This window comes from Sapajus apella, unplaced genomic scaffold (assembly GCF_009761245.1).
Source record: "Sapajus apella isolate SASKATOON/1434 unplaced genomic scaffold, GSC_monkey_1.0 scaffold4, whole genome shotgun sequence".
In the NCBI taxonomy this organism is placed as follows: domain Eukaryota; kingdom Metazoa; phylum Chordata; class Mammalia; order Primates; family Cebidae; genus Sapajus; species Sapajus apella.
In genome coordinates, this window is record NW_022436944.1 from 16,700,532 (window position 1) to 16,720,923 (window position 20,392).

General features: G+C 36.9%; 2 protein-coding genes across 8 annotated transcripts in view; one reads left to right on the plus strand and one right to left on the minus strand.

Annotated features, from left to right (window-relative positions):
- The window catches only part of MED12L (mediator complex subunit 12L), a 363,897-nt gene that overhangs the window by 43,974 nt on the left and 299,531 nt on the right, over positions 1–20,392 (minus strand). For all 7 annotated transcript variants that reach the window (XM_032263096.1, XM_032263069.1, XM_032263086.1 and 4 more), the window contains 11 exons: positions 18,684–18,872; positions 17,718–17,792; positions 17,409–17,599; positions 16,396–16,557; positions 13,994–14,105; positions 10,985–11,074; positions 9,868–9,977; positions 9,537–9,672; positions 8,581–8,742; positions 5,932–6,294; positions 4,020–4,176 (listed from right to left, as the gene is read on the minus strand). In XM_032263096.1, the coding sequence (XP_032118987.1) occupies positions 4,020–4,176; positions 5,932–6,294; positions 8,581–8,742; positions 9,537–9,672; positions 9,868–9,977; positions 10,985–11,074; positions 13,994–14,105; positions 16,396–16,557; positions 17,409–17,599; positions 17,718–17,792; positions 18,684–18,872 (1,747 nt within the window). The remainder of the gene's footprint in view (positions 1–4,019; positions 4,177–5,931; positions 6,295–8,580; positions 8,743–9,536; positions 9,673–9,867; positions 9,978–10,984; positions 11,075–13,993; positions 14,106–16,395; positions 16,558–17,408; positions 17,600–17,717; positions 17,793–18,683; positions 18,873–20,392) is intronic.
- The window catches only part of P2RY12 (purinergic receptor P2Y12), a 47,032-nt gene continuing 35,554 nt past the window's right edge, over positions 8,915–20,392 (plus strand). The window contains exon 1 of the mRNA XM_032263160.1: positions 8,915–9,078. The gene's annotated coding sequence lies outside the window, so the exon portion shown is untranslated. The remainder of the gene's footprint in view (positions 9,079–20,392) is intronic.

Genomic DNA, 20,392 nt, shown 5'->3' on the forward strand with positions numbered 1-20,392 from the left:
ATGTTATTGAAGCCTTTTCACCACCACAAAATGAAAACGTCTGTTTTGTAGCAGAGCATGACAATACTTTAAAATCTTGAAATGCTTGCAAACTTCAAATACCATAATTGTAATGACAGAACACATCTTTTTTGAAGGCTAAAAAAATCAAACAAACAACTATTATATTGATGCTAAAAAAACCACAGGAATCCTTAGCATATTTGTATATATAATTTATCATATGCCTTTAAAAGTTAGGGGGAAAAAGGTCAACATTTGCTGCCTTCACGATAAATGTCAATTCTTCATTTGCCAAAAATAGTCTTTGATATATATAAATGAAAAAAACCTCTACATAAGCACCTCACAAATATTGTTTCATCTTTTTTATAAAGCAAACTATATGATGAAAACAAACATTATAAAGCTGTTTTTATTTTTGAAAAACCTACATTTTTTTTAAAGACTCAGTATGACAATCAGCAATACAATTTATGAAGTTGTGAAAGGAAACTAAAAATGTTGAGACGCCAAACTCACTCTGACAAAGGTAAAGGTCAATGGTGGGAACTGAGTCATGCAAAACAATCTCTCATTTTGTTTCCTAAATAGATAGCTGAAAGATAGAAGGCTACATACCTCCCCAGGGACCTCCCTCATAATTTGCTCACAAGGAAATTCCTCATGGGCTCCAAGAGATTTACCCTAAAAATAACAGTTTATCTTTATGGTGGGATGGGGGCAGTGCGGGGAAGCAGGACAGAACTAGATGTCATCCCTCCACTTAACAGAGACAAACACGTATTTGACCTCTTCCTCTACTCTATGTTTACTTAACCTTAAGTTAAAATGCAGATTCACCACCATAATTGACTAAACCTTTAACCTGCTATAAAATGTAGATTCAGGGAATGTTGATCAGAGCCTCAAAAGAATGAAACTGCTTACTCCTTTTATCTACTTTCCCCTTCCCTTTCTTCCTTCTTTCCCCCACTGGCTACTCTTTCCCCTTCAAATACTCAAGTCCCCAAACCCTCTTTGGAAAAAGCACAGCTGTTCCTGTGATAATTGTGTTCCTTTTTCCCAGGCTTGTCCTCAACCTTGGCACCATAAACCTCTAAAATGAGTGAGATTTGCCTCAGTCATCTTCTTTTATTTACAAAGTTATTCAGCAGCATTTGATGAACATTTGCAAAAACGAAAGATCAATCTAAGTAACACATGGCAGGGTAACTTTTGTTGAAGCAACGATCAGAACATATATTATGTGTTAAGAATTACATATATTAATATGTAAAAACAGACTCATTCATAGAAAAGAAAAATTCTCTCTAAAGATTAAAATATGATCTACTTTTTAAAAATTTTCCTAACTCTATGATCTTGTACCACTGAGAAACTAATGAAACAAAATACGGCTGAAGCTCTTTGTATATCTAATTACTTTCCTCACTTACTCCTACCAAATGCTATTCTGAATTTGGAGTTTATTATCCTATGCATTTTCTTATAACTTTATCATACTGGTGTGTACATATAAGAAAGATTAGGAAAGATACCTATGTATTTGTATGTGAGTAATGGAGGGGGACTGTTCTGCATTTAAACTGTATACAGATGGAATCATGCTGTCACGCTGTACATACAGTTCTGTAACTTTAGATGATGCTTTTTTAAATGAAAATAAATTTGCTCATTTAAAATTCTCAATAATAATTTTTTTTCCAAATTAATTTATTAATTTTTACTTTTTGGAGTCTCACTCTGTCACCCAGGCTGTAGTGCAATGACATGATCTCGGCTCAAGCAGCCTTCACCTCCCAGGTTCAAGTGATTCTCCCTTAGCCTCCCAAGAAGCTGGGATTTCAGACACCCACAATAATGCCTGACTAATTTTTTTTTTGTATTTTTAGTAGATAGGGGGCTTCACCATTGGCCAGACTGGTCTTGAACTCCTGACCTCAGGTGATCTTTCCGCTTTGACCTGCCAGAGTGCTGGGATTACATGCATGAACCACTGTGCGCAGCCCAAAATGTATTTTTTAAATGCCATCTCATACCTAAAGTTCCTCAATTTATAAAAACATTTCTATAGTATTCTACAGGGAGAGATTATGTGCTTTTATAAAGTAGTTAGCTTTCAATTTGCAGACAGTCCTTGTGTGTCGATATCTACAAAGAAACTTCTAGATCTCCAAAGTTTAAAACAGCCAAAAATTGACAAGGACCTTGGGATTAAAAAGAGGAAGTTTAAAAAGATGATGATTGCATTATTCTTTTCCACACTGAGTCTAGTTTGCTCTTCGCAGTCTACATTCATTCACTCAACAATCTATTCTTAAGGGTCTACTATAAAGCCAGAGGTCCTTCCAATTTCTGGGGATACTATAGTGCACATAACAGAAAAAAATATCTGCCACGAGGCTTATACTCTGGTAAGTTAATAAATCAACAAGAAAGTAAGATACAAGCAAGTCTGATGCTGTAGAGCAAGCTTGTCCAACTCATGGCCTGTGGGCTGCATGCGGCCCAGGGTGACTTTGAATGCAGCCCAACAAAAATTCGTAAACATTCTTAAAACATGATGAGTTTTGTGATTTTTTTGTTTGTTTGTCGTTCATCACCTATTTTTAGTGTATTTTATGTGTGGCCCAAGACAATTCTTCTTCCAATGTGGCCCAAAGAAGCCAAAAGGTTGGACATCCCTGCAACAGAGAAACAGAAAAAAGAGAAAAACAGAGGGTAAAAGGAAGGGGTATGGGTTTACAATTTAAGACAGGGTGGTTAGTGAAGGTCTCAGTGAGAAAGTAATTTGTGACCAAGCCCAATGGAGACAGGCAGGATGTCATGTAGATATCTGAGGGAGAGCACTGTAGGATAAGGGGCCAGCAAGTACAAATGCCCTGAGCTAGGAACGTGTGAAGATCACTTATTGAACATGTCTGGAGTCAGGCTACCTTCAAAAGGCTATATAATTAGTAAAATTTACTTTTAAATCTTACATATGTATGTGTGTGTAACATAAACTTTATTTCATCTTTTAAAAAGTAGGTATTGTGCGTATTTTATTCACTGTAATATCCTAGCATCCAAAATGGGGTCCAGTATATCATGAAGCTCAATACATTCTTGAAAAAATAACTGAATCCCCTACCCTATGGGAATAGATATTAGCATACTCATTTTACAGATGATGAAAATGAGGCACACAGAAATTACGATTTCGCCAAAATTATGTAGCAAGAGAGTGGCAGAACCAGATTTGAACCTAAAACTCTTAACTACCAGACCAGTTCCTTTAACCACTAATTTAGAGGATAAAATAGGATTTTCCCCCGCTATAAGCTGCAAAACATTTTCTTCCATAGACCTCAAAATGTCACATTCAAGTTATAATAAAAATCACAATTTAAAAAATTATTTGTTAAAATGGCACATCTTAACAATGCTAACAGATTTCAAATAATTTAAATATGCTAACACATGCAATGTTTCATACAGAAAGAAAACTGAATTCATTTCTAATTAAGAGATGTCTTCATTTAGACAATCTTCATTTGGGATGAGAAATCTACTTGGGCTCAAACCATAGCAATACTAAATTCAGGAACATTTACTATGGTAGTTTTCCTTGTTGTTATCTAAATCTTGCTGAACCAATTTTCTTAGTTGCCATGATAATTCAGAACAATAAAAGACACTGTGCAACACTGTGCTAGTAAGAATTATAGCTGATAAAAAAATACAAATTTTACAACACAAAATCTTAATCAACTTTTATATCTTATAGCTTAGATTTTAATCAGTAGCTAATTTCCTTTAACACTGAATAAAAGTCCCAAAATCAATACATAAACTGGCAATTTAACCTTATTTTAGAAAAAAAAAAAAAAATCTGTGTGAAGGGAATTACAGAAATGTCAACTGAGCACTTAGTTCCTGAAATGTCCAAGTTTTGTGGAGGTTTCAGGTTAAAAGCAAAGAGAACCGCAAGCTCCTTCTCATCCCTGAGTGACCTGTGCTTTCTTGTCACATACCTGGAGTAAGAGATTGGTTCTGAAGGAAAAAGCCAGGCTGCTGGGGCTGGCCCACAAGGTTGTAACCCCACAAGGTGGACTGCGGATGGTGCATCATTTGGGAGGAGATGGGCGAGTAATTAGGAGGCACTCGGTATATGTTGCTCTGTGGATATTCCTTCAACATAAAATTTTTTAAAAAGTTACTTAACTCCACATATCACACAGCTAATTAATGCAAATAACTTCAGTAAGCTATCTGAGATACCTCCTATCCCAATGTACAAAGTTGTTTTTTATAAAGGAGAAGATGGAAGGAAGAGTGTTAATAAATGCCCTGGAAAATATTCATTTGTGTTAAACTTTTCCTTGACTTAAAAAGTACCTGGTTTGCAGTGGGCAGAGACGAAAAAGGATCTCTTCTTATTCTATTTCAAAAGACTGCAAGTGTGTTAGGAATACCAACTGAACAACACTCACCACTGAAGAAGCACCTTCGGTTGCTAAGACTCTTGATCATTTAATATTAGAAGACCTTTCTGATACCTTGGGTCTGGAGAATTATGCCAGAGAGCCCTACAGTGCTTCAAAACCATTCCTTGGCCAAGATGGTATTTCACTTGCAATTTTCCAGACATCATTCTAAAGAAGTAGACACCCGCTCAACCCCCACGCTCCTTCTTCCTTAGAGTAGCTCCAAAATCTCTAAGGATCACACCTGAAGGTCTCAATTTCCCTACTCTAGTCGAGTGCTAGAGGATGAAGGGGAAGCAGAGTCTCATTTCCCTGCAATTTTATCAAAGAATATATCTCACTGAAAAGAGGGAGCTTCAGGAAGAATAGAGGAAGAGGGGACATGACCAGACTGACTTGGGGAACAGGATGCGTTTCAGGGCTTTTGCATCTGAAAAGAACAAAAGCCCATCCATGTGGACTCACAGGCTAGAAACCCCAAATTTCAGGGAGTGTCAGTCTGGAGTGTCATTTTAAACATCCCTTCAAGACAAAGGAACACTGATAGGAAGATAGAGAAGGGGGCACTGATGCTCGAGCATCCAAAAGTGGTGGTGGTCATTTCTAGAATAGTATTAATCACCAATCTATCAGCTAGGAAAAGATGTATTTTAGTTCTCACACAGGTAAACAATAGCCAGTCGTGAATGTCTGAACTAAATGGTGAATATTTCTTCCACTGTACAGTGAAAACACTGTGGAATTTCATTAAAAATGTCTCAAATCCTCTATCAAGCATTTCCCAAGTGAATTTAAATAGAAAGATATTTATGTATTACTTCTCAAGGTTTATAAAATAATTTCTAAATCACCATCAAATAGATTTCTGTTGTAATGAAAACATTGTTATAGGTGGGGAACACTAATAGAGAAGAAGTAAAACTACTAAAATAGGTTTATTTTTGTCTTTTATAAAGTCTGAAAACATGGTAAAGAAGTACAATATGTAGGAGAGTAAGAGGGAATAGTAAAATACCAAATCTCAGAAACATCCTATTGGATATGTTAACTGCAACTTTTAGCAAAGAAAAAGCAAATAGAGCTTTTTATGTTAATTTACAACCACTCAAAATAAATATTTTAGACATATTAAAAACATGGGAGAGCTTGGGACTGTATAGTTCTAAAAAATTCAAGTTTCAAACCTGAGGAACTTGGGAGGCACTGAAATATTAACTAAATATCACAATGGAAGCCTAAAATTAAATAAAATTATTAAAAGTGAGGAAAGTCAAAAGCTTTAATCTGACTGTCTGTGACAAGTCATTGTGTGCCCTTCAGTTAATTACTGCAGAAACCTGTTAGGAGAACTGTCATAACAAAACTTATCCTGCTCTTGGTAACATTTCTAGGGATATGATTTGGGCACAAGTAAATCTCATGCTAAATGCTCAAGAGCCAAGGTTCTTCCCCCACTTACATCAACTCTTGAGCTGGATTTCGTCTTGCGCTTCCTTCCCTTTGTTTTCTTTTCTTCATCTGTTGTGGTTTTTCCCTGATCTGATAACTCAGCTGACTTCCTTTCTGGTTCCTGAGAAACTGGAGATGTAGGCTCTTCCTCTTCCTCCTCAGGAGGCAGGGGCAGTGGCTCGAGGTAGTAGCTGCGGGGCTTGGGCTTGTGGTGTGTGTGATACAGCAGGAGGTGATGCTGCTCCTCATACTTGATCACTCTTCGATCCACTCGGACTGTCCCAAACCAGGCCCAGGACAGAGGAGCTGGGTTCTTCTGACCCTCAAACAAGTCCCAAGGGGACACCTTCTGCTTCGTTGACACCTGGAGACCCTGTAGGAAAACACGCTGTATGACAGCACACTCTGATCTTTTCCTGATTCATAGGCCAGGCTTGCATAGGACATGGATTCAGAGAACACTTTGGCTGGCATGAGCCATAGAGAACCCGAGAATACAGCAGAGAGGGTTACAGAGCTTTGTCACTGGAGAGCAGTGGCTAGAATTCAGACCTTTGTAAGCACAGTTCTACAGTTCTTTATACCACATGATGCTGTTTAGGCAACATAAGGCAATCTAGGATATTTTACTGTAAATGTATATTTCCTATTTTTGCTAATAAAAAATTCTAAAAAGTTTTGCAAAAAATTCTAACATTGCAAAGTTAATCTTACTAAATTATAAGCAGTTCTAAATCTCTGTTATCTATTTATACTTTTTAAGATAATATCAAATTTAAGAGTGAAGTTATAGTCAACCTCTAATTGGGTTTGTATCAACTTCAATACAAATCTATATGAACTTGGCTCAATATGGGGGTCCTGTACTTAATAAGCCAATTTCTGAATACAATATTATTATTAGAGAATTAAATTGTAGCAGCAGGAGTAAGTAAAGTCTTTCACTTCTCAACGCTTATCTTTACTGCCTCTAGAAAAAAAAAAAACTCTTACTCTGTTTTTATTCTTAACATTAATTGGTGCCATCTCTTGGCACTTTCCTTAAAATGCAAACTTAAAAATATTTTTCCTTAAGTGTCCCTGCAAATAACTACTCAGTCATTCCCTAAGATATAAGTGTTACTCCTGTCATCTATACTTAATTCTTATGAGTAGTTTCATCTAAAATTAGGGTTCAGGCTGGGCATAGTGGCTCACACCTGCAATCCCAACACTTTGGGAGGCAGAGGCAGGTGGATCACCTGAAGTTAAGAGTTCTAGACCAGCCTAGCCAATGTGGTGAAACCCTGTCTCTATTAAAAATACAAAGGAAAAAAAAAAAGCTAGGTGTGGTGGTATGTGCCTATAATCCCAGCTACTCATGAGGCTGAGATAAGAGAATGTCTTGAGCCCAGGAGATGCAGGTCACAGGGAGCCAAGATCGTGCCACTGCACTCCAGCCTGTGCAACAGAGTCAGACTCCAGTTCAAAAATAAATAAATAAGTAAATAAAATAAAATAAAACTAAGGTTCAGTTACCACCTGTAAATTGAATGTTTCCTAATATTTCTCTTGAGATGAGAACTTTCTCCTCAGTGTAAAAAATAAATATCCACATGGATTCCACATGTCTTACTACCAAGAAGTCCACTGACACTACAAACTCAACTTAACCATGACTTTAGCTTTTTTTCTTTCCACAAACTGGTACTAGATTCTCAGCCTACTCTAAATTCCCTGGTATGTCTCATTCTTTCATGTCTTCATATAAACTCTCCCTTTATTTGTACCACAATTTTCCCTACCTCCCAGCTAACTTTTAATCCTTCAAAATGACTCGTGTCAATTTTCCTGAGGACCCTATTTTATCCCCTAATACCCTCTCTGTACCATGACACACAAATCTCATTACACTGTAATTGTCTACCTTCCCCTTGAGGGTAAGAACTCTGTCTTCCATCTTGGTGATTGTGGAATGTCTGTGGTTGTTCAATGTTCATTAAAAGAGTATCTGACCAATCTTCTCATATTTTAGAGAACCTTCTTTAATATCTTCTTACATAAAATACATGTCTATTAAATATTTTTGATAAGAATAGAGAATATCCTAGTAATTTTTATTTGAAATAGCTTACTACATGAAGGATTTTCTTTTTCCCCAGAGACAGGGTCTTACTTTGTTGCCCAGGCTGGGGTGCAATGGCTATTAATGGGCATGATCATAGCCCTTTGCAGCCTTAAACTCCTGAGTTCAAACAATCCTCTTGCCTCAGCCTCCCAAGTAGCTGGGACTAAAGACATGTGCCACCATGCACAGCTTACAAGAAAATTTTTATTGATAAATATATTCTACTTCTAAATTTGAAGTAAAATCAGAACTTATTTTAGCTTTTTTCTTTTTACACTAAGCTTTACTGCGTTTTCTCTTGGTAGGTTTCAGAAATTTGCTTAAATTCAGGGAAACATTTTAAGTCCTATAAACATTTAAATCAAAGATCTTCAAAGACATGACCTCATTATATGATAATGCCAATGACTAAGTGCACTTAGAAGACATGAATACGCCTTTAAAAAATCAACAGCAAAGTTAAGACATTTTATATAGCCTATAGTAGGACAAGAAGAGGTATTTGATTTTTGTAAATAAATTTATATATGAGAAAAAAACATTTACTCTTGCCTGTTTTTTATCTATGGAGTCAAAACCAGCAATTTTGTTTCCTTTTGTGTCAATCAAGGAACCCATAGGTTCACAAGTGATGATATCACATGTCTGTTTCGGCAAAGGTAGTAACTGTTGAACTTTGTCAATACTTTCTGATCGTTTGTCTCCGAGCTCTTTCTAAAGAAAAATGAGAGAGAGTGAGTGAAAAATAGGACAGAAATTACAATAAAGGCAAAAGTTAACCAGAAGGAAGTTCCCCTATGAAACATTTCCCTTTTTATAGTTCAGCACATGTTCTTTAACCCTGAACATGGTCTTTGAGGCAGTTCCAAATAGAGTACTCAGTGTTTCATTTCTTCTATTTAAGTAGAAAACAGAATACATACAAAGCCACTGTTGTTACACAACAAACATCATAGTGCTGAAATGACAACAATCCAGGATAGCGATCACAATCAGAAGGCAGGAGCTGCAGAACAGAACGCTTTCTCATGTCCAGGGTCAGATTACAAGGTAACCATTGATTTATTTGATTGGTAATGCATCAGATTTGTTTGTTTTCTTTTTTGCACTGTTTTCTTACAGTTTGTTTCAGAGATTCTGTCAGTGGTCAAATGAATTGATTTACAAATTTCAATGCAAATGGCTAAGGTTGGACTGAGTTAGCATAGAGTTATCCTAAATCTATCTAATGTTAGTATTTTGGTTATATATTTAACAGTGGATTTCTAAAGTTCTTTAAAAAATTAAACATATTTCATAATATACTTTTTTTTAATAAAAAATAATCAAGGTTATCTGCTTGTAACTTCTGAGTATTGATAAGGTTAGGTGAAACAAATAGCAAATAATCACATTAAATTAAGTTGAATACAATCGTTAACATTTAATTTAATGAGTAGATTAAAATGCACTAGATAATAAATCCATAAACAACTTGAGCTCATAATAAAGGCTTATCTCAAACTTACTTTCAGTTTCTTTACTAAATTCATGTATGCACGCTTGTTCTCTTCAGATCCCCCTGGGGATGCATTTGATAGGTCAGAGGCTAATGTTCCATTGATGAGAACACCAAGCATGTCAAGAACTGTTGTGAATAATTCACTGAGAAAAGAAAGAAAATAATTATTTTCATCTTAAAGTGAAACTGAGATACACATATTTAACTGAGTATTTTTATTAAAAGCACAGAATTTTTAATAGTACCCAAGTAAATAAGACGTGGCAGAAACTGTCATCAGTATATCAAAGCTTATACCATGCATACATGTAGCAAAATGTGAAATGATAAAGACATACTTGTTAGTGTGCATGTCAACAGTTCCTGAAGTAATGATCTGAAGGAGGAGGAGGGCCCAATCTGTAGTCCACTGGGTGCTCTTCTGCACCGTGTCAAACATTCCTCCTACCTAGCAGACAAAATACAGTAAAACATTTGCATTCTGTAAAACAGAAAATAACATCTCCATTGCTTTATGTGGCCAAATTTAAATTCGTTTTTGTTTTTTAAACAACAAGAAGGGATGCTCTAATTTATGGATTATCCTATCTTTTCTCTCATTTAACTACATGTTTATCACTATTTTTAGTTCTTTCAGCACAGTTTAGTCATTCAAAAATTAAATAAAATGAAGAAGGGAAGTGGGCAAAATTAAAAGTAACTTTTGTTCCTAATCTTTTATGATGTCCATTTTTATGACGCAATTATACTTGAATTAAACCTGAATAGTGTCAAAATCATGTGAGCCAATTATCTGCAACTTTGTGTTTGCTGTACAATTACTATTGAATCTAAACCTGCTATGGTAATATCATATGGAAACATCCACCATCACAGCAGTGATGGGCAGGAGGCCTGATACGCAGTCCTACCAGTTCACACGTCGGGATGAGGTTAGAAATAACTACACATGTATCAGGCAGGCCATCCTCTAGAGGGGCCTGCACTTGGGCCTGCCTGATGGGAAAAGAAAAATTCAAAGGAATGCACAACATGTGAGAAATTTTAACTTTCTATACAATTTCTCTGTGGGATTTGTCTTTATAATAAATTTGATGGGACAAAATTTTGAGTTAAAGGATGTTTTAAATTAGAAGCTAACACTTATCTTAAAATAGTCGTCTCAGACCTACCCTTAGTGCAAACTGAAGAAAAGGAGAGATTCATTGGGGTAGGAGGTATAGAAGGCAAATCAATGCTTAAAATACCTAGCACTGTCTAGAAGTATGACCAGACAGGAAGGAAAGTAGCAAAGGAAACAGAAGGCTTTAGAAACAGGGAAGTAGTTACAGAGAACAAAGAATGGAAGGCCTCACCTTGTAATGCAGACTTTGCACTTAGAAGAAGTTGAAAGCTGGAGTTATTTTCACACGTAGATGTGTTTAACGGAGGGAAAATACTAAAAATATTTCTTACCAAATTTAGGCGAAGTTGCAATGCTTCATGCATCATCTGTCGCGCTTTTATGTCATCTTGGTATCGTTCTTCTCTCCAGTTACTTAAAATCTAAGATCAGGAAAAACAAATATTTTTCTCCCCATTAAAGTTGAATTTTTCTCTCATTTAAAGATAAATTGAGCTTTTATACTGATAGCAAAAAACAACTTAACAAATTAACAAATGAAGCTAAATAAAATTTTAGCTTTCTTCTATCTCCATGTAGACAGAAATCTGGCTATTTATTTGTGCATTTGCCTTTCTAGGTGGAAGAAAATCTTATATAATTATATAGACTATGATTAGGTCTGGGAAAATGCTTTAGAGTGCCATCAAATTAACCATTAATAAAAATTTTAAAAATACATTACTTCATTGGTCTTATGAAGAAAAATACTGGAGAGAAAGAATTACATTTTGTATCAGTCCTGTATTATATTTCTAGGGACATGCTGTGAACCCTAGCAAATGTATTATTTTGATGTTTTATAGAAGAGGAGATCTGCTATCTTATGGATTTGTCTTCCTTCATAAAGAGAATGTACTGTATTTTGAAAAATATGGGATTGTAGTCCTCAGTCAACTGGCTTATCAGTTTTTAAAGTGAGTTATTTCTTCATTTCCTCACTGACTCATACAAATGCTGGAAAAGAAAAAATTTGCTTAGAAAAGGGAGCCACAAGCGGGCAACATCCTAGAATCAGATGACATGAGCAAAAAAAAAAGTGCAAATCAAAACAAAAAAACCCAACAACAAAAACTCTACCATGCTCTGAAATACGGTTGTTAATGACAGTCATCTTAAAAGAGCTTAAATGAGTCACATGCAGAATTACTCCATCTCAACAGATAACCTGTAAGTACCCTGCATGGTGAGATGAAAGCACTTCCCAAATCTCATCAAAAGAAATGGACCTCTCTCAAGGGTGTCTTAAGGGGGCAAGGCAGTTAACTAAACAACAAGCTCTCATAGAGTTCAAATAATAGTAGTGGGACAAATAAAACTAAGTGTAACAAGTGGTATGAGGCAGGGTAATGCTATAGAGAATGGTTGTGGTCTTATTTTTAGAGGGTGATGAAGGCCTCCCAAAGGAGGTAACATCTTAACAGAGATATGAAGTAAGGGAGCAGGCCAAGCTAATGTCTGGGAGGGAATCTTTCCACCTAAAGGGAAGAAAAGATGCACAGGCACTGAAATGAGCAGTTGCTCAGCAAGTTCAAGGAAGAGTAACATGGCCAGTGTAACAACAGTGAAGCAAGGAGGGTCATGATTGGTAGGAGACAAAGTAGGAGAGACAGCCAGTGTCGAATCGTGTCTAACCTTATAAGCCAGAATTTTTATACTAGATATACAGAGATAATATGTGACTTACATTTAAAAAGGGAGAGAAAAGGGGGTAAAGGGGACAAAACAGGGAGAGAAAAGGAGGAAAAGGGGAGGGAAAAGGGGAGGAAAAGGGAGCAAAAGGGGAGGGAAAAGATGAAAAAGGGAAGGAAAAAGGGGAGGGAAAGGAAAAGATGAAAAAGGGGAGTGATAAAAAGGAAAAAGGGGAGGAAAAAGAAGAGCAAAGGGGAGTGAAAAGGGAGGAAAAAAAGGAGAGGAAAGAGAAGAAAAAAAGAGGGAAAGGGAAAATGGGAGGAAAAGGAAAAGGAGGTGAAAGGGGAGGGAAATGGGAAAAAGGGAGGGAAATGGGAGGAAAAGAGAGAGGAAAGGGTAGAACAATGGGAAGGGGGAAAGGAGAGTGAAATGAAAAGGGAAAAGGGGAGAATGAAAGGGAAAGGGAAAGGAAAAGAGGATAAACGGGGAGGAAAAGGGAAGGAATAAAGGCAAAGGGGAGGGATAAAGGGAAGGAAAAGGGGAGGGAAATGGGAAAAAGAAAAGGTTCACTACGACTGCTCTATCTAGATCTCTGCTACATCTCTGCTATCCAAATGGTGAGAAATAACAAGAGGATCAAAGACATGTCCTTGTCCATGTCCATCCAGCACCATTCAAGGGAAAGACATGGTATCACAGAAACACAGCACCACAACAAGGGGTCAATTAGGCTCTGCATCAGGGTAAAACACCAATCTATCCACTTTGCTTGATTCCATGCTCTCCAATTTCGACTGTGCAAGCTCAGTTTCCTTATAGTACATAGATGCAAGAGTCCCAAACAGCAACCAGGAGAACTGTGTTTGGTGAAAAGGCAACGTCCAAATTATTTCTAAATATATCAATATGCCTTCTGATTTATTTCTTGTGTACTTGGTTGGCATCAATAAAACTGAGTTCCTGAACCTACAGATTTCAAGCTGGGACCGTGCCTGATAACATGGCTTCCAAGCTTGAGGAGCTGGACTCATTTCCTTGTCTGCTACAGCACAGATGACTCCAGATCCTCTCCTATGAGGCAGGGTTAGGAAAGGGGCAGGTACTTCAAAGTCATATGCAATATGTAAAATTTTACTCTTCTAGGCTGTACACATTTATTGTACATAACAGTAATAGAAAGTTGTTAATCTTATGGTATCTAAAATGCCAGGTATAAGAATAGGACATGGATTGTTCTCAGCGTCTAATCAAAATATTTTGTACCCTTATTAGTTTTTTTTTTTTTTTTTTTTTTTTTTGAGACGGAGTTTCACTCTTTTTGCCCAGACTGGAGTGCAATGGCGTGATCTCAGCTAACTACAGCCTCTGCCTCCTGGGTTCAAGCAATTCTCCTGCCTCAGCCCTCCTGAGTAGCTAGGATCACAGGCACATGTCACCACGCCTGGCTAATTTTTGTATTTTTAGTAGAGATGGGGTTTCACCATGTTGTTACGCTGGTTTCAAACTCCTGGCCTAAGGTGATTCGCCAGCCTCGGCCTCCCAAAGTGCTGGGATTATAGGCGTGAGCCACTGCGCCTGACCCTTAAAATTTAATCTCAGTATTTGAAAGGCAAATAAATGAATGTCATTAGAAAGATATTTGTCTGGCTTAATATTATAGTATACTTTACCTGGTTAACTTGATTCTGGAGAGATGTTAGGAGGCCTTCCCTTTGTTCATCTTGTCCCTTAAGGCAAGTAAGTACCAGTGAGAGGAACGGTTGTTGACTCAAGAGAGACATACTACAAAGGAAGCAGTAACAGCAGATCTAGTTAGAAATAATGCATTACTTCCTCTGGCAACATTCATTTCTTTGCCTCAGGTTATTTGTTCTTATTTATTTCACTATTAGATAAATAAGGAAGGTGGTAAACAGCCAATGACTGCTTGAAAATTTCAATCATCCCTCTACTTATAAGATTAAAAGCCACAGTAATGCTTCTAAATCACTTAGTATGCTCTAATTGCCCATGAGACCATTTTCTTTTTTTTTTTTTTTTTAGACGGAGTTTCTCTCTTTTTACCCAGGCTAGAGTGCAATGGCGCGATCTCGGCTCACCGCAACCTCCGCCTCCTGGGTTCAGGCAATTCTCCTGCCTCAGCCTCCTGAGTAGCTGGGATTACAGGCACGCGCCACCATGCCCAGCTAATTTTTGTATTTTTAGTAGAGACGGGGTTTCACCATGTTGACCAGGATGGTCTCGATCTCTTGACCTCGTGATCCACCCGTCTCGGCCTCCCAAAGTGCTGGGATTACAGGCTTGAGCCACCGCGCCCGGCCTAGACCATTTTCAAACCAGCATCAATCCATACTGTATGTGAGCATGCCAGGCAGTGAGAGTAGAAGACAGTGAATTCATGTTCTACAACAATATGCAGAATTTTAAAATATACATCAGCAAGAATATCAATTTATACACAGGATAAAATCAAAAATTTTTAAAGTTCTCATATTAAAACTTGTTTTAGAGTCTGGGAAAACAGGCCTATACATCTACTGAGCTTGTTTTGGGGTTTGATTTTGTTTTTCAGCACATTTCCCAAGACCAAAAAGCAGGGTGTTGGTAGAGCTAATTTAACAGCCAGGGCTGACTCCAAAACCAGTGTGCTTGCTGGCGACCTCTAGTGTTAGTAGAGCTAATTTAGCAGCCAGGATTCACTCCAAAAACAGTGTGCTTGCTGGCGACCTCCACCACAGCCCACAGCCAGCCTCCACTGGTAGAGGTGTGTCGAGGCATTTGGTTAAAAGTTCTGTTTTAAATTGGCATTTTAACAAAACGTCTTCAATTAGAGAGCAATCAACAAATCATACTGACAAATAAAGTGCCATGTTGGAAAGAAAAATTTCTTAAAACGAGACCTAGGCCAAAATATTTCAATCAGTGTCATCCTACATGGGCAGGACGGAGAGCCCCTGACGTGGGAAGAGCTATCTCTCAAGTTTCTTCAATACCATCTGTCCTGTCTGTGGGATGTAAGGCAATGCAAACTCACTTACTAGCAAATATGATTTGAAAATTAAAATTATGCCTTCTTGTTGGTTAATTAATCCTGGCAAAGATGGTAAAAACAACCAGATGAAAAACAAATACAGTACATACAATGCTGGGTCTCCACCAAAAGGTACTGTAGTTAAGAGCACATCCTGGATTGCAACCCAGGCTTTATGTCCTTCGCTGTGTGTCCTGGAGCAACTCACGTAACATTTAAGTACCTCAGTTTCAACGTGATATAAAGAGGATAATGAGAGTAACTGCCACATGATTGCAATGAGAATCTTAAAAGGTCCCATACATAATGAGTTTTATAGAGAAGGTGCCATTTTGTAAGAGGTCAACAAATGGTGGTTACTATGGTATTATTCATTAGGGGATAAGAAAACTACAGGCTCAAAATTTTTTTTAATGGAAGAAATTATCAATTTTTTCCCCCTTAATTCCTAGGTTTCATGGCATTTTCACATTAGGGTGAGGTTTCATTCTTTCTCAGTGACAAAGTTTTCAAATATAATTACTTGAAACCTTTTCTTGGGCATAAAATAAAATTAAGAAAACATTAGTTGTGGTGGCTTAGGAGTTTTAATGTCTAGTCTAGAACAGGAGCCCTAAATATTAAAAATATGATCAACTATTTCAGACACCAGCATGCCAGAATTATAAATTACATATATTTTACACATAAATACCTAAATAATAAAAAAAAAAAATTAGAAATAATTAAAAGTAAAATACAGGGATCAGGTAGCTATCCAGATCTGATTCAGTTGGTCTAAAGCAGGTCTCAGAAGTCACTATTTTTAACAGTTGAGCAGTGATTTGGATATAAAGACAGAATTGAGAACTAATGTATTAAGGATTATAATCTGAAACTTTTTAGGAATAAGACAGCCTGGCCTAACGGAGTATTTCCAGTTCCATTTAAAAACTAAATTTCAGTGGACTGTGGGTACAATGACCACACAGGTTTACAGGAAGAGAGATTTTCTCAATTATTCTTTAAACTCTCACACAAACACACATCTTCCAGCCATACCTTTTCTGTTTCTGTCTGTCCCTTTCCTTCTTGGAAGAAGAACCCAAGTGCTGTCCCTTCTCCAGCTCTTCCCCAGCAGCTTTCAGCACTCTTCCTTGCACAGAAGTTGGCAGCCTGGCGATGAGGGGGGCCACCAACCATACGCCCCTGCGTTCAGAGGAACTAAAATCAGAAACAGGTGTTACATCAGAGAAAGCAACCACCTCCTCCTCTCCCACAGTTACAAAAGAAACTCCAAAGCAAAACTTTGATATACGAGACACACAGACTGTTCTAAAATTTCCCTTTTATTTCTATATTATCTTTCCTTTTTCCAAACACTAGGCATTTGCATGAAGATTCCACCTATGCTTACAGAAAGCAATAAAGCATGCAGTTCTGGAAGGATAGTGTAATTAAACTGTTTTTTAATGTTTTCCTGTAACCCCCTCTCTCTGATTAAAAACAATCATTTTGTCCAACAAACAATATACTTTCGGTCACATTACAATATGAAGTTTTTTTATATGAAGCATACTAATAGCTAATTTTTAAAGTTTAAAATTTGCTAGTTATATTTTATACCAAAATGCTGAAATACAAATCAATCTGCCTTTCAGGATTAAATAATTACTTTAAGATTTCATATGCCTACTGGTTCTAATTCTGAACAGAAATTACCAGGATATATTTGTGCAAAATGATAAATTAATAAAAATGGTAGAAAAAAGCATCTCCCATATGATGAATACTACATAACACAGTAGACTAAGGGACACGGAAGGCATGAACCAAACCTGAGTTCATCTGCAGTTTTAAGGTGTCTAGGCCAACTCAATCAAATATTCCAAATGCGAACCTATCTTCCACCCTAGCCTTACTCACTGACTTATTAAAATAATGATAATCATCACTTACAAGTAACTACGTTCTTCACATTCCTGTGACTTAAAGAAAAATCACTGTGCTATGCAAAATTTACCATTACTTGTGAAAAATTCGTGATAGATCAATAAAACAACGGACAAAAATACCTTAGGAATGTCTTTATTCCATTCTGTCTTGTGCTACTTGTATCAGCACTTCCAATACTGTTTGGGTTGAAGAAGCTCATGCCAGAATTAGAAGAATTATTATTTAGCTCTGCAGACTGCTGGAATACCTCTATTGTTGCCTTTGCAATATTGTCCAGTAAGTTGTTCATTTCAGCCACAGAACCAGAGCCCTAGAGTTAGATATAAGAACACTGGCACATATGTGTATTCCTTTATCCTCAAACATCAACGTGTTTTTTTGCTTTTCATAAAATTTTATACATAGATAAGCTTTCAATATAAACTCACAGGGTCCTTCAAGCACTGTTTGATCATTAACTGGAGTTCTAGCCAGGATTGCCTCAGTGTCCACTGCTCAAGATTCTGGGGGAAAAATTGAAAGAATAATAGACATCAAATGTGTTAAAATATAGTAATTCCTTATAATACTTATTTTCTCAAGAAAGAGCAGAATAACCATACACAATAAAATAATTTATACAGCTCCAAAGGTTCCAAATCTTGTTGCTTATCTATTAAGTAGAGATATAAATAAATAAAAACACTAATTATTAAATAAACAGTTAATACTGTGCCTGACTCAGCTATGCACTGAAACTAAATAAGCATTTCTCCTGTCAAAATCGATTTAACCAATCCCATTCCAAAATGATTTCAATATTTCTTTTTTTTTTTCTCTTAAGAGACAGAGTCTTGCTCTGTTGCCCAGGCTAGAGTGCAGTGGTGTGATCTTAGCTCACTATAACTTCTACCTCCCAGGTTCTAGCAATTCTCCTGCCTCAGCCTCCCGAATAGCTGGGACTACGGGCGCATGCCACTATGCCTGGCTACTTTTTGTATTTTAGTAAAGACGGGGTTTCACCATGTTGCCCAGGCTGGTCTCAAACTCCTGAGCTCAGGCAATCCACCCGCCTCGGCCTCCAAAAGGGCTAGCTAGGATTACAGGCATGAGCCACTGCACCCGGCCTCAATATTTCTTTAATAAGATATTTAACACAGCTCCTCTCTGAAGCATATTTCTCGTGTAAATACAATACCGATTTAAAATATCAATATTTGTTTGATGATTATATACAATTTGCAGCTTGTACATCCACCCAGAAATAAACTATGTCAATTCCACAGAAAATGTGGGGAATAAAAATCAGAATTAATTAAAGTCAGGAATTAGCAAGGACAAAAAAAGACAGTAACTCTTTTTATAATCACAAAGAATTTGTCAAATGACAGAAACACACTCTTCATACCACTTACCTGAAGAATACGCTTAATGTGCTGTCTTTGCAGGTTGTCCCCCTCAGTACATTCTTTAATGCCATGAGGATAACAGATAAGCTGCAATAATTTCTGTGCTTGCATATTTGAAAGCACAGGGTCCAATATAAGTTCTTTGTCTGTACATAATCTTTCAGGTTCTTTTAAGCAATGCTCTCCTACCCATTCCTAAAAATAATATGGCAATTAGATTGACAGGCACTGGCTTTCAGTATATGTATGCAATATGCACTAAATCCACAATGCATAATTGAATATAAAACTGACAGGAATTTTCCAATTTAAAAAATTACATGAATAAAGTAGGTAGAAAAGTTTTAAAAACAAAATTTCTAGCATTTTGATTTCTAAAAAATAAAAAGTAGACTCTTGCTTAAAAATTTTTTTTAATGGGGGAAAAGGAAAGGAAAGACAATAAAGAGAATATTAGTGTGTCTAAAACTCCTGGCCTCACATGATCCGCCTGCCTTGGCCTACCAAAGTGTTGGGATTACAGGCATGAGCCATCACGCCCTGGCCTAGTGTACATTTTGATACTGTATTTTAATTAATAATTTTTTCACAAAGCATTGGATGGCACATTTAACATGCCCAGCCATGTGTAACATTTCTAAAACTATTTCAGATGTATTACAGAATTAAACAAATAAGTAAGATGATGTTTTTGGGAATCAGCATTGGGAATCATGGAAGAAGGTGATACTAATATGAAATAGGCAAAAGTGTAGAACAGCTTTGTGAGGTTGGATTGGAATTGAAGGTATCAGTAGGAACTCATAAGTATAGGTATTTACACATATTTATGTGTATGGATGTAGTTTTCTTCCTAGCTTTGTCTGCTGATGGGTCCTAGAATTAATGATACTCCCTAGCCATGAGCACACATAGTACTCAGAATTCCTTGGTTTCTAAGTACCATTCTCTGCTAAAAAGAACCAGGGGCTCCTTGGAGGAATAGGTGATTCCAGGCCCAAGGCAGAGAAAGTACAACATGGGCCAGAAAATATGAAAATACTATTTATTTGTTAAATGTCAAATAATGTGACAGACAGGATGAATAGATTCCTGCTGGACAAATCTGGGACAGTCTGAACATTAAAATAATTAAGTACCGTATATTATAACCCATATGAATAATAGATGAATAGGGGAGAAGGGCAGGCTCTAGGTGGCACATGCCTGTTATCCCCACTACTTGGGAGTCTGAGGCATGAGAATTGTCTGAAACCCCCTTAAATTAGGACACAAATTGATATTGTGGAGGGAGAATAGGAGTTGGGGAAAAAAATAAAATTTTGCAACCATAGTAAAGACTAGATTGGGCAAGATGAAAATGAATGCTTATAAGGTGTGGGGGAGTTAGATGAGGAGAAGAAAATTTGCACTGTCTCCAAGTATCTCCTCAAAGACTGTTTATTGCAAGGGGAAAATCAGTAACTATACAGTGGAGGAATCTTGAAACTGTGCAATGGAAACAACGTAATCAAAAGTATCATCATCCTTGAGGTGCAAATGGACATCACATGCCTTTGGACATGATTACCTGAAAGAACTCAAGGTTACTTCAGTAGTATCTTGGCCAGGGATGAATAATCTGAAGCTAATCTACAGGAACCCTTAGACAAATCCAACAATACTGGGACAAATAACAAAATCGAACTGTGGCCTATAGATGAGAAAAAATTACT